The sequence below is a fragment of the Phoxinus phoxinus genome, assembly GCF_949152265.1.
Source record: "Phoxinus phoxinus genome assembly, chromosome: 25".
Classification (NCBI taxonomy): domain Eukaryota; kingdom Metazoa; phylum Chordata; class Actinopteri; order Cypriniformes; family Leuciscidae; genus Phoxinus; species Phoxinus phoxinus.
In genome coordinates, this window is record NC_136900.1 from 8292488 (window position 1) to 8307278 (window position 14791).

General features: G+C 38.2%; 1 protein-coding gene across 2 annotated transcripts in view; it reads left to right on the plus strand.

Moving 5' to 3' along the window:
* Window positions 1-14791, plus strand: part of neo1b (neogenin 1b) — a 133989-nt gene that overhangs the window by 69748 nt on the left and 49450 nt on the right. For both annotated transcript variants that reach the window (XM_079603622.1, XM_079603621.1), the window contains exon 5: window positions 10358-10494. In XM_079603622.1, the coding sequence (XP_079459748.1) occupies window positions 10358-10494 (137 nt within the window). The remainder of the gene's footprint in view (window positions 1-10357; window positions 10495-14791) is intronic.

A 14791-nucleotide genomic window follows, 5' to 3' on the forward strand; every position in this document is an offset into this window, starting at 1 on the left:
AATTCCTCAGCGTAAAATATCCTTATTATCCGCCGGAGGTAATTACTGACGCCTGTGTGAATGGATATTATAGAGGCGTGCGGCGTTCCCACGTGGCCATTGTGTAATTTCGGATGTGCGCGGCATAGTTATGATGCTCTTAACTGGAACACGGCTTCATCTAAAGTCACGTACGCCTTTTACATGCTGTAAATTGCTCTGAATAGTTTGCAGGATTGCTGGTATAGTCCTCTCTCCTCTCTGTTTTCCAGAGGAGGTTTGGCTGTTGTCATCGGGTTGGACATGAATAATGTAGAAAGGACTGAATTGTCACGGCATGTAAATCGGCTGTCAGGGGTCCAGCGCTCTATCATTCATTATTACGCCCTGTGTGCTGCAATATTTACCCTGATGTGATTTCAGCGGTGGGGTTGGTAATGTTTGCATTGTGGACATGGACAAAAGCGATTACATGCTTTTTATTGCCACTTTGTCTCTTTTCAATTCTTAACCCGCTGTGTTTTACTCCCTAACACTAGGATTATCGTGTTCTTGCGTAGATGCTGATAACCTGTGTCCAAATGCAAAACATTTTCAAGGTCAACAGCAGAGCTGACGGATGTCTGCAACATACAGTCGCTCAGATTAATTAAACATCACTATTACTTTTGAGCTTCCTTAGTGTTAGGGGTTTGTTCAAATCTTTAACTCTAAATATTAAACTGCCATTTGTGCTACAGATATTAATGACACTCTAAGCAATCTGACATAAAACAACATTAAAACAAGTGCAAACATCCTTAGAACATTCGAGAACGTGTGGACCTGTTTACTCCTGGTATTGAGATGTGTTTTGGTCGATCGGATCACACGTAGACGAGGGAGACACATTCCCGTTTACACCTGGTGTTTTAATCCGTCTCTTTTGTCCACTTTCAACCACTTCTGTCCTGATTTCTTCGAGGGGAGGGTCTATGGGTGAGTAAATGTATGAACTTTTTCAGATCTTTCAATCTAATTGACAAAATAAGCTTATGTAATTTACATATGAACGCGACCAGAGACGACGGAAAAAAACACACAGAACATCAGCTTTAGTTTCTGCTCTGACAGACACAAGACCAGCCGAACGCTGTGAGTGTGTGTTAGAAATCAGGAACGGAGAGAGAACATTGTGCTTGGTGTGTTTTTCATCTTCAAACCAAACTTGGGTCTTCAGCCGATGAAGTTTAAACCCCGTCTGGCTCGAGCTCTTCCTATTATGTTACTCATTAGATCTGTAGACGGAGAGAAGACAGTCTTTTTTTGGCGGTTTGAACACATTCGATCACATGAGCGTTTACACTACGAAAGCAGTCCGGCCGAATGTGTTTTCAACTCTCTCTGGAAGTGTGGAAAGTGGACAAGCTCAAACCGTTTTAGACCCGTTTACTCCTGTATTTAGCGTCGTCCACTTGTGATCCGATCACCAAAACACATCTTAACACCAGGAGTAAACAGCGCCTGTCTGCAACCATAGTTATGATTAGCTAACAAATTTGATGTGCTGTTATGTAGACTAACATTATAACTGCTAAACTAACACAACACAACAAGACGAAGGTTACCATACTTTAAAAACCTGTAATATTGAGTTAATAAACCAACACTTTCTCACCTGTGAAAGGTTATCCCATTACTTCAAAAATGTAAATCTCAGCCATTAAAGTTTTTCATCATCCTATATTTAATTTAATTTCAACATTATTTCAGTTAACAAAAACATTGTCTCAGTTTTAATTAAGAATAATAACAGCGATGCCCTGACAGTGTGACCACAGGGAGTTTTACACAGTGGTTTCAAATCTAGTTTCATATTCATTTTTCCTGGAGAAAACATAAGACTGACCTTGACAGATCCTGATCAGATTGGAGTATTTTGTAGGTGTTGTATGTAAGATCACGTTAGGTAACGGCCTCTAGATTTGCCAATGGATGACAAACGCTCTGCCTCTTTTCTGACAGTTGCTGCCCTAATAAGATTGGGGATAAAGCTCAATCCCTGCTGCGGCCCATGCAAAATTAATGATGTTTGTTTCTCTTTTATACATTTTATTTTGGAATACAGTTTGGGAATTATAGAGGGAAAGTGGTTCGAGAAAAGAGATTCAGGAAGGGAGAATGAAAGTGAATGTAATGGTCCTGGATTTGTGCAGCATCGTTTCGTGCCTAGAGGGTTTTAATGAAGAGCGTGGCAGTGGTGCATTAAAATGCGGTCTACGTCGGCAGCTGATTAGTGTTTGGACCAGAGCCATTGTCTTCACAGGATTTTCATTGAGATTCAGCTCTGTTCTGCTGCTGTCTGTTGCAATGCATCCTCGCCGTTTGGATCCCGCCCACCGTAATTCGAAACGATGCTTTCCATAAAGATTGAATTGATGGTATCAGCGATCTGCGCAGACTAATCATGACCTGTTTAAGGCGCTAACTACCCCCTTCAGCTCGTGTGCAGTGTCTCTCCGATGAGGCTTGATGTCAGTTTGCGCTGTCGATTGAAAGCGGCTAAATGTCTAATTGCGGTTCTTTGCCGGTTGTCTGTGCAGGACTGATGATTGCTGACAGACTCTATTTACGCCGTAATTGCTTCTCTCATGGTCTTCGGGCGATGTAATGTATTCCTGATGCTGGATACATTCTAATAATGTCATATTACCCACAATGCCCAGTCCCTCAGAGGGGCAGACAGAGTCTATCACGGCTCAGACAACATCTTTAGTGTGTGTGTGTGTGTGTGTGTGTGTGTGTGTGTGTGTGTGTGTGTGTGTGTGTGTGTGTGTGTGTGTGTGTGTGTGTGTGTGTGTGTGTGTGTGTGTGTGTGTGTGTGTGTGTGTGTGTGTGTGTGTGTGTGTGTGTGTGTGTGTGTGTGTGTGTGTGTGTGTGTGTGTGTGTGTGTGTGTGTGTGTGTGTGTGTGTGTGTAATCCAAATGGACTTGATTACTCTTCCTCTCATAGGAAATCTGGTTTAGAGTTTGATCGAAATTATTTTAAAGGAATATATATATATTAAAAAATGTGTTTCAAACCAAGCATTTAATATAGGATCTTTGCATGGCTATTATAGTTATATAGACAAATCAAAATTTAGGTTGTGATTCACTAAAACATGTCATGTTTTGTTTTGTTTTTTTTTACCTTATAACTCCATATTGGACATGGATATATATATATATATATATATATATATATATATATATAAATAAATATAACTGATTTTTTCTATTTAATTATGCATTTCTTCTATTTTTACAGTTAATGTCCGTCATCGAAATAATTTAAAAACACAGTTAAAAGTAGTTTAGCAAATCTCAAAATGAATATCTATTTTTCATACTGTACAATATAATGTTGTGGTACCTAAATGTACTTGAATTTATTTTATTGTTGTATTGGTTAAATTTTATTTGTTTTAATAGTATATATTTTAATACATATTTATTTAAAGTAAAGTTGTAAAGTTTGTATGACTTTTTTAGTTTAATTTGATATTTTTTTGTGAAATATTACCCATTTAGAGGTCACTATAAACTGTTGTTTGGAATCAAACTGTTTAAAATTCTTACAAATATTCTTCTTTTTTTTCTATGTAAAAAAACATGAAATAAATTGCAGTGTGAAACGAGAGGAGTGTAAATAATGGCATTTTTTGTTATTGCGTGAACTAAGCTTTAAAGATAGAAAGACGGCAAGAATGAAGATCTTGAAAACGTGTGTGTTTATAGGCTTTAAGATTCCAGTATGCAGAACCAGTGTTGAATAAGTCACATTCTTCGCACTCCTCCATTGTTTGCTTCTCTGGCATGTTTTTGTAACTCTAATCTGAAGGTTGTCGAATGGCTCGCAGGAACTGAGTAAACAAATCACCTCTTTATCAGCTCAGGCGCTCATTCATTACACACCACGCATAAACACTCATTTAGAGCCCAATCCCTCAAGTGATTTCTGTCCAGTCTTTTTAAGAAAGGTCAGATAAACGGTTCGAGCGCCGTTGCACTGATCTGAGGCCAGTTTCTCCGTGCGTTTAATCTTTTAAGGAGTGTCGGGATGTGAACAGGAAAGCTGGTGGTAGATCAGTGACAGATCATCTTGTGTCTTATCTGGCGTTTGAATCACATCATGCCTCGGGATTAGAGCCGGAATGCTGTTTAGTGCTTCACAGAAAGCCTGCGGATCACGGAGGAATTCCTCGGATGAATGAGGATCGCTTGCTTCACTGACAAGAACACCTTTTGTCCTCCTCGCTGACGTGGATTAAACCAGCCAGAGACTGAGCAGTTTTGTGTATTCCAGTCGGGACGCTGTAAAATGGATGTGTGTGTTGATGACAGACACTCGACCTCCTCTCAACACAAACATCAGGCTGGAGGAGTTGCAAGGGGACATTTATAATATAAGTATATTGTAAATCCAGTCAGGCGTCGCACACAGAAGCAAGCAGCTCCTTCTGAGCCGTCCAGCACTGGATTTCAAAAAGCTCTTTGTGCAATACTTTAATTTCAATAGTAATATCATACATTCTTCTTCAATACCTCGCCTTATGTTTATATTGATGACATACGACAGCCTGGAAGTGTTTGCATGCGTTTTAAACATTTAGAGTAAGTTGATTTTGTTTTTAATGGTTGATCGGCATTAGCAAACAGCAGTAAATTTAAACAGGCCTTTGAACTGGGGAATTCTGGGAAATGGAGGATGATAAATCCTAAAGCGGTACAGCTAAAAGAGTTGTTAAGAGATGTGTTGATGTTCATTCAGACGTTCTCGAAAAATAACGTTTAAGAGAATAACATTTGATTGAAACTATGTCTTGTAACAACCAGGATTTAAAGATTTAGCTGTCTAGTTTTAGCTTCAGATGTCTTCAAGTTTGTGGTTTTGTCATGTCACCTTTATTTATACAGCGCTTTTTACAATACAGATTGTTTCAAAGCAGCTTTACAGAGATAACAGGAAAATAATGCAACAAAGTTTGTTTCTAGAAGAAAATAGTGTCACAGTCACAGCTTAAAGGGGAGATGAAGCACTCAATCAAGTTTACATAATTTACAAGATGGATTTCCACTATAATCAAAAAATATATAAGAAACGTGAAAAATGTAAGGATATAAAAGAAAAAAGAAAAAACGTTTTAACTTTCGCGGCCAGGGCGCCGCCATTTTGCAGAATTCTAACCTGTGACGTCACGGGGTTGGTTGGCTCTGTGTGCAGTGAATGACAGAGATAGAGATAGAGTGAACCAGAATAAGCTGTCAGTCTGCTGATTGTTGTTTTAACCACAGGGCCACAGAATCTGTTCAATACAGTTTGTCTGTATTGGTTCATTTGAAAAGTCAGGTTTCACTCAGGGGAAAAACGTCAAAAAGACAGGAAAGTTTGCTTAACTTTCAAATACGCTGGACAGTCAGATCCCAAACAAGCAAAAATCGTTTCCGCTGATCAAAAAGGAGACCACGGTTGGACACAGTAGCCTAGTATCGATATCTCGTTATTTCGACATAAATAAGGGAACATTCTAATCTGCATTAAGCCACATTAAGCGTTCTTATAGCCTAATGGTTTTCTATGGGAGGAAAATGCTTAACCGTTCATATTATGGGTTCATCTGATTTTTAGGATTTAGTATAAATTCTTAGGATTTTAGTATCATAATGATTAGGCTAATAAATGCACGCACAATTATCCGTGAACTTGATTTGAACAAATGCCTTTCAACTTGTGTGTGCAAAATTCAGAATTAATGTGCAGAAATTTGTACAAATAAGAGAGTATGTAGGCCTACTATACTGTTGTAGCCATTAAAAAAAGCGCGTTTCATATTTGTTAAAATATAGGCCTAATGTTATTTTTTTTTCCATTTATGTTGATTTATGAAAAGTGAACAGCACGACCGAGATAGAATGCATGAGACATGGAGCGGGTCAGACATGATTTTGACCGTTGAAGTTGTTATAGAAATCGTTTCTTTAAAGTGAATTTCGTTTTGTATAAATTGTATCTTAATTTTAATCAATTTTTCATCAACCAATTGCCTGTATTTAATGAATAGGCCGACGAAACAAATATAACGGAGGCGCCCGCGCTCACTTGCATTGCACGTGAACTAGAGCACATCCTTAACGAAACTTATATGCCTCACACAGACATGACAAATACATCAAATACACAAAGCTTGAAATGTCTTTAAACGAAATAATTCCAAACGAAAAAGGCTACTCTCTGATTATGTAATCCATTATTACGCTTAGGCAATTTATGTGCATTTCTCTCTATAAGCGCGTTCACACGGAGATGGCGATCGTCATCGTTCATCTTTGCAGCCGAGTCGACACTTTTAGAGAAAACACTTGTTTATTAATAAAAATCAATACACGCGTCACCAGATTTACAGATGCACGCACACATATTATTTCGAAATAACGAGATATTGTGTTGAAATAACATTATTATTAATAATAGCCTACATCTTTGTTAAAATAATTTAACAAATGAACGTGAACTAGTTCATTTTTAGATATGTGAACTTAGTTCATTAAAAAAAAAGAAGAAAGAACTATGAACATGAACTAGTTCATTATCATCTGTGTGAACTGAACTTTGAGCTAGTTCTTTTTAAGTATGAACTGGCACAACACTTTACGTGCTTGGCGTCCCGCTCCAGTGTCTCCGCTCGGACATCCTTCAGGGAGAGCATTGCCACTTCCAACACGTCTACCTCCCGGCACAGCATAGTAGATGTGCACGCCATGGTGATGCAAGATTGACCACGCAATACATGGTCAAGATCAGCCTCTTGACAGCAGATAGACTCTGAAACGGTGGGCATCGCAGTACAGCAGCCACACTGACACCAGGTAACGTTAGCGTTCCCAACCCGCTCTTCTCCCCAAACCACCACTGGCTGTTCGACATACCGACGTACCACTGCTCGGTTCTCACGCCGTATCGGCTCAAATGCATAGGCAATGGGACACACGGGCTCAACAGGTCTTTCAAGTTCGTTTTCCTCCATTTTAAATCAAGCGCGCATTCAGTCAGGTAAAGAAATGCTGCATTCTCTTCACTAACCATTGGACCCAACCAACCCCGTTACGTAGGCTGTGACGTCACTTCAAAATGGCGACTCGCTATCTAGAAAGCTAGCTAGAAATTACGAAAATAATTTGTCATATATGTGGTTTTAACAACTTTAAAAAAACAAAACAAATTAGGCAAGGTGATTTTTGTAATATATGTAGCTACTACCAGTGCCAAAACATGGATGTTTCATCTCCCCTTTAAGGGAGTTCAGTGATGATTCATTTTTGTTGTAAAAAAAGTTATTAATTTAGTTCATTTATGTATATAGCCGCTTTGCAGTAAACCGCGATGTCATCGTCCTGCTCAGTTTAGTTCTCATATAATGGTGTCAATGCTGGCAGATCAATAATATTGTTGAATATTAAATAAAATGTAAATAAAATTTTGTTTTGTGACCTCAGATCTTTCAGAGATATATTTATTACTTAATGGGCACTTATTACCCATTTTAAATATAAATTAGTAGGATCTTACGGTGATTTAAAGGCATAGTTCACACAAAAAAGATAGTTTGATGATGTTTTTCCGAACATGTATGATGTTATTTTTTTGACGAAACAAAATTATTTTCCATAAAACGACAAAATGGTTCGTAGTGACCATGTTTATTACCAAATCTGCATAAAAGTTCTCCATTTGTCGGGTTTGTTGTGACGTGAGTAAGTAATGTCAGAATATGCTGATCTGTTCTTTTAAAAACAAACTTTTTACCCATCATGCTCTGTTACCCTCCTCCATTCTGGAGTTTTAATGTCGTGCTAAAACACAATTAATGAGGGCGGCTCTTTGTACTTTATAGACTCGTCCTGTTTTTAATTTCTTTTTTAATTATCCGGCCTTCGACGACCCCTCCCCGGGTCTCTCGGGGTCTTCACGGTCGCAGCATCGTCTGACTTCTGTCATATCATGCGTTTAACGAATCTCTCATTGGGTTCGGGACCTTGTTTCTCAGAGCGGCGTCTGCTGTCTCATGGCTGGGGATGATGAATATATCACCGCTGGAGTCATCAGGTGCTTGGCAAGTTATGAAACGTTTGGCTAACGTTATGTCAAGGTTGTCAAAATGTTCTTAGTAGTTTATGGATCCTTATGTTGTTAGACGTTCTCACAATGTTTAAAGAAAACATGTTTGTTTTACAATTTTTTTGTACAAAATGTGTTGCACTTACGCAACAATTTACTCTTTTTGAGTCTCTTCTGCTCACCAAGACTGCATTTATTTGATCAAAACTACAGTAATATTGTGAAATATTATTACAATTTCAAATAAGTGTTTTCTATGTAAAATATATATTTTAAATGTAATTTATTCCTGTGATCAAAGCTGAATTTTCAGCATCATTACTCCAGTCTTCAGTGTCACATGATCCTTCAGAAATCATGATGATATGATGATTTGCTGCTCAAGAAACATTTCTTATTTTCGATCAATTTAATACACCCTTCACTGTAAACTTCACCAGTCACTAGAAAATTTTGAGTTGGAAAGGTCAGAATTTTTTTACAGTGTTGCTAAACAAAATTAATTAAAAAACACATGCATACCCCAAACTTTTGAGCAGGAGTGTGTGTTATTTGAAATTGCTGCATTGTCACACTTTCTATAAGAATAGCACCAGTTCCTGCTCCCAAATAAAGGCCGGTGTCATTGTCACTTTGAGCTGTAGATTGAGACTCGGATGTGTTGGAAGAAACTTCTTGACGAGTGAGCTGGTGGATTTTGCTCTCTGAAAGTTTAAGGCATCATTCCTGGATGGTTTACTCTCCATTCTTAGTCAAACTCACTAATCGGTGGGGTTTTGGTTTAAGGCGAGACACTACAGGTGAATAGGGTACAATTAAAAAATAATAGATATCACCATGAAACTTCCTCAGTTGATTACTTGCACAAGTTCATAAAAAAATGTATTACACGTTTTTGAAATTTGTATGTTTAATTATGCAAATTAGGTATTATCTCATTAAATATGCACACTTTTGCATATATTTTCGGTAGATAGATCTGAACATATGATAAAGCCAGGTGCAAAATACTTTTTTCATTTTGTTCACACAATTTTGTTTTGTTTTCGCCATATTTTTTGGATTAAAATGTCCCATAAATCAGGCCAGGAATGATTTATTAACAAATCCCTCTGAACATATCTTCAGAATACTGCTAAGTGTATAACTGGGAAGTTTGGTGTACATCGGTGCTACATAGGCTGAGATGTTTATACTGGAGAATGACAAAAAAAAACATTTTGAGAAAAAGGCATTTAAAGATTTGTAATGTAAAAAAACATACTTTTTTAGTAGAAACAACTATTTACTGACACAATATCTTATCAAATAATTAGCAACAACAATATAAACCACCTAAATCACATCAAAACTTATAAACACAGCATTTATGGCCTTCAACTGAGCAGAAAAACAGTCAAAAACACACATCTAAATATCAGAGCGCGTCACGTGATGCATCTGAACCAATCACGCTGTCAGAAATTGACATCAGCCAATGAGATTTCGCTTTTAGGATTAAATGCCCATTTTACTTTCACGATTGGTTGATTAAAAGGAAATGACCATATTTGGACCCGACAGCATTGTACAGGAGAGAGAGAGCTTTCCAGACGTGTGCGTGATTAAAGGAAGAACACAGAGATCGCGGAGCAGCGCGTTGATTTAGAACGCAAACTTTTGTTGAATTTCGGAGAAATCTACATACGCAAATAGACAAAGTGTAGTAAAATACAGACCTAAATGTGTATTTTGGACTTTTTTTCACCACAAGTCTGAAAGAAGACATGTTATTGAAGACAAATAGCCCAAAATCTCTAAATTGACCAGTGAAAAAAAAACTGTTTTTGCCTGCCGTGTCTCGCCTTAATAAAGTGACATGCAGGAGGTTTGGAGGTCTGACTCTTCATCCTTCCTCTTTTCTCTTTACTTTCTGTCCTCTTTCTGTTCGTGGCTCATCTTACATTAACTCGCTTCTCTTCTGCCTCATCCCTGCCTCTGAGTCATTAGGAAGGAACCAGGAACACTAGTTTGTTTTTCTCTAGAAATCCCACTACAGGAAAGTTGCTTTCAATGCAGTCAAGCCATAAAGGAAAAGCCACAGGAAACGAAATCCATACTGTATCCTGTTTTTTTTTATTCCATCTCTGTTCAGCATTACTGTGCCAGGCTCGAGATTCCTGAGAACTAATACATTTCCTGAAAGGAAAAGTCATCTCAACATCTCAACACATCCTCACCTCCTTGTATCTCTTTGTTCCAGTCATGAGCGTTTTGCTGTGATTGGCGGGGGAAGCCTGCAGATCGTCAACCTGACAGAAGAGGATGCTGGGATATACGTCTGCCAGACGGACAGTGGCAACATGACCAGCGAGATCCAGGCAGAGCTCACGGTGCACGGTACGTGTCAAGAACAACTCCACGAAAACACATTAATCTCTTAGATGAATTGATTCTCCAAACCTGCTGAGAATCATCTGAGTTGTGAATGATTCAGTTCAGCACTAAACATCCCCGTTTGTAATCATGTGCAACATTGTTCAGGCTTTTGAAGCGCACACGTGTCTAGACAGCGTTTTCCTCTGCGGAGAAGGAACTTCAAAGCGTTTTTTTGTTTTCTTTTTTGTATTTTTATCTCTCGGCTGATCATCAGTTTTATTTTTCGGAGAGTCCATGTTTTGCATTGAATCTTAAAAGTGTCTGCTCTCGATATGTGATTGCATGCACAACTCAAACTCACAGACATAATTTTGACAGGACGTGGTCATCTGACCAACCGCAGTTTTCCTCTTATTTTTTTATGTGACAAGTAAATAGGAAGCAGACGATGCCACAATTATAACCTGACATGCAACACAGTGGTAATTCATTCAAAAAGCGCTGCAGAAATCTTCATGTGCAAAAAAACTGAAAAAAATTATTGCACAATGGGTCTTATGTAAAATCATCTGTTGTTACAGGTGAAACTCGAAAAATTTGCATATGGTGCAAAAGTTAATTTATTTCAGTAATTCACCTTAAAAGATGAAACTAATATATTATATAGACTCATTACATGCAAAGTGAGATATTTCAAGCCTTTATTAGTTATAATTTTGATGATTATGGCTTACAGCTTGAAACATTTTCACAATATTCTAATTTTGAATTTGGGGTTTTCATAAGCTGTAAGCCATAATCATCCAAATTATAACAAATAAAGGCTTGAAATATCTCACTTTGCATGTAATGAGTCTATATAATATATTAGTTTCACCTTTTACGTTGAATTACTGAAATAAATTAACTTTTGCACCATATAATTTTTTTTTTCGAGTTTCACCTGTAGTGTAGCATTGGAGTGAATCTGAGGATTTACATACAACGTTTTTCATGGTTTATGTACGAGACTCAATGTGTGTGGACTTCATGGTCAAATATCTGTTCGTCCAGACGTTTAAATACTGATTATTACATTTACATTCTTGCATTTGTCAGACGCTTTGGGTGAAAGCATTTGTATTGCATTCAAGGTGATGGTGGTATTAGTATTTTTTTAAATGTTCTCTCAATATTTAGAGAAAAAGTTTTAGGTGCTATATTTCTTTTTTTCTATATTTCTTCACACTAAAATCTTATGAAAACCCCAAATTCAAAATGAGAATATTGTGAAAAGGTTTTCATAAACTGTTAGCCATAATCATCAAAATTATAACTAATAAAGGCTGGAAATATCTCACTGAAATAAATTAACTTTTGCACCATATTATAATTACCGGTATTCGAGTTTCACCTGTATAGCACCATTTATACAGCCGAAGCTGACCAACGTGCTTTACAAAACATCATAAAACAAGAACACGTCAGACATGGGGAAAAGACATGTAGAAAAGTAGAAAATTATAACAGACAACATTCGTAAAATACATGCCTAAAAAAATTAAAACATTGCAAACATGATTATTAACGCAAGGCACGATGACCTCTATGTTTTAGTCTGAACCGTGGGATAGATAAAAAGTTTCTGTGTCCCTGATCTAAGACCTCTGGAAGGATTGTATTGCACTAAAAGCTCAGAGAGGTAGGGGGAGCCAGGTTATGTGTGACCCTGGATCACAAAACCAGTCTCGAGTCGCACGGGTATATCTGTGGCAATAGCCAACAATACATTGTATGGGTCAAAATTATTCATTTTTCTTTTATGCCAAAAATCATTAGGGTCAAGCTGGATCAAGTAAAGATCATGTTCCATGAAGATATTTTGTAAATTTCCTTCCATAAATATATAAAACATGTATTTTTGTGAGTGAATGCAGCACAATCATGAACATAAATGCACAACTTTAAAGGAGATTTTCTCAATGTTTAGATTTGTTTGCCCCCTCAGATTCCAGATTTTCAAATAGTTTTATATTGTCCTATCCTAACAAACCACACATCAATGGAAAGCTTATTTATTCAGCGTTCAGATGATGAATAAATCTCAATTTAAAAAAATTGACCCATGTGACTGGTTTTGTGGTCCATTTAAGCACTTGTAAACAAATAGGAGACATTTAAAATCAACCCTAAAGTGAACCAGCAGCCAGTAAAGGTGTGTGTGTGTGTGTGTGTGTGTGTGTGTGTGTGTGTGTGTGTGTGTGTGTGTGTGTGTGTGTGTGTGTGTGTGTGTGTGTGTGTGTGTGTGTGTGTGTGTGTGTGTGTGTGTGTGTGTGTGTGTGTGTGTGTGTGTGTGTGTGTGTGTGTGTGTGTGTGTGTGTGTGTGTGTGTGTGTGTGTGTGTGTGTGTGTGTGTGTGTGTGTGTGTGTGTGTGTGTGTGTGTGTGTGTGTGTGTGTGTGTGTGCATTAGACGGTCTGAAGCTGAGGCTATCTTTGATCTGACTCTGGAACTTGAGCCATATCATAATTGGATTTTCTAATGAGGTTTATTTTTTTTCTTGAGAGACACAGTGATGCAAGAGATGCTAAATGCAGTATAACATCAAGAGTGATGTAAGATAAAGCCGACAGCAGTGGGGTGTGTGTTCGTGATCTCTTCACCTCCCTGATCCGAGCTGTTATTTTCACTCCCTCCTGCTGATCTGAGCCGGAATAGATGCGCTCGGCCCATCCAGACACACTCTGCTGTTTTTTCCATCAGCTTTATTTGCCTCTTTCACCGCTATTGACGCACGTATGGAAAGGTTGGTGACTGAGCTCAGGAAGTTTAATCTCCCGTGGGAAGTCATGAAATCTGATTTGGGTTCTGATGGGTAAAAATAACACTGTGTCAGACGGTAACGCACACACACACACCTTGGGAGGAGGGCGTTTAGGTGTGTAAAGTTGCATGTTTTGAAAAACACTCACACAGGTGCATGTTTGAACATTTATAAGGTATGTGCAACCGCATAAACGACCTACTAAAGGATTTTTTGGATTAGAAATGTGTTATTGGTGGTGTAACTTTTCTAGGTGAATGAACTTCCAGTTTTCCGTGGAAATCGACAGCATGACACAGATGCTGTGTACAGATCTTGGTTCATATTTTTAGCCTTCTTTCATGCGTGCTTGTGCTAATTTCATTGATGTGATTAATTTATGCTGTACTTTCAATGCCAATGTTTTTTTTTTTCCTCTTCCAAGAGATATTTATTGTGTTTGAATCATTATCCATCTATATTTTGCAAGACTTTGGCTGTGACTTTGGACGAATAAATAACACTGTGGTGTTTTTAAGAGCTTTTCTATGAGATAAGAGCCGTGCCAGAGTTATGGAGTGAATGTTCTTCCTATCTCTGCTGTGAAACCCGTGTTGGGGTTATTAAACACTGGCATTTTAATCTCTTAATATCTGCATGTGAAGTGACTCATAACTCTTGTGGCGCGGTTATTTTAAAAGCCGAGGTTCACATGCTGAGATTTTCCCCGGATTCCCTCTCAGATTAGCAGGATTGTAGAGAGCCGTGTAAAACGCTGTTAATGCTGGCTTGGGTTACACTTTAAAAGTTACTCATAAAAGGAAAGGATGTGCTGGAATAGGCTGTGTGTTCTCTGACGATCTGTAATCGTGTTACTTTCACACATGCTTCAAAGTAATGCACACTATAGGGTGTATTCACACCTGCCTTGTTTGGTTCGATTGAATCGAACTCTAGTTCGTTTCCCCCCTTGGTGCGGACCTTTTGGGCAGGTGTGAATACAGCAATCGAACTCTGGTGCGGACCAAACAATCGAACCGAGACCCAGCTGAAGAGGTGGTCTCGGTACGGTTCCAAACGAACTCTGATACGGTTCGTTTACGATGTGAACATGAACCGACCCAATATCGGCCCAATATCAATATCGACCCAATATTGTTCATTCAAGTGCGAAAGAGAATTCCATTCCGGCGCGCTGTCTGGCCACACGATACTGTTGCGCGTCATTCTGCGCGTCGTGTGTGCATCATTGGCAGTGTTGTGCATGAACGTGTTCACTGAACGCGTTCATATTTTCGCCAAACGCTGAACGAATCACTTTTAATACAATGAACGTGAACGAGAGATTTTTCGAGAGAAGTCATCTGATTTTTTGTACATAGCATAGCCTATTTGTTAGGATTTTAGTATCATAATTATTAGGCTAATAAATGCACGCACAATTATCCGTGAACTTGATTTGAACAAATGCCTTTCAACTTGTGTGTGCAAAATTCAGAATTAAATTAATGTGCAGAAATTTGTACAAATAGAGAGTA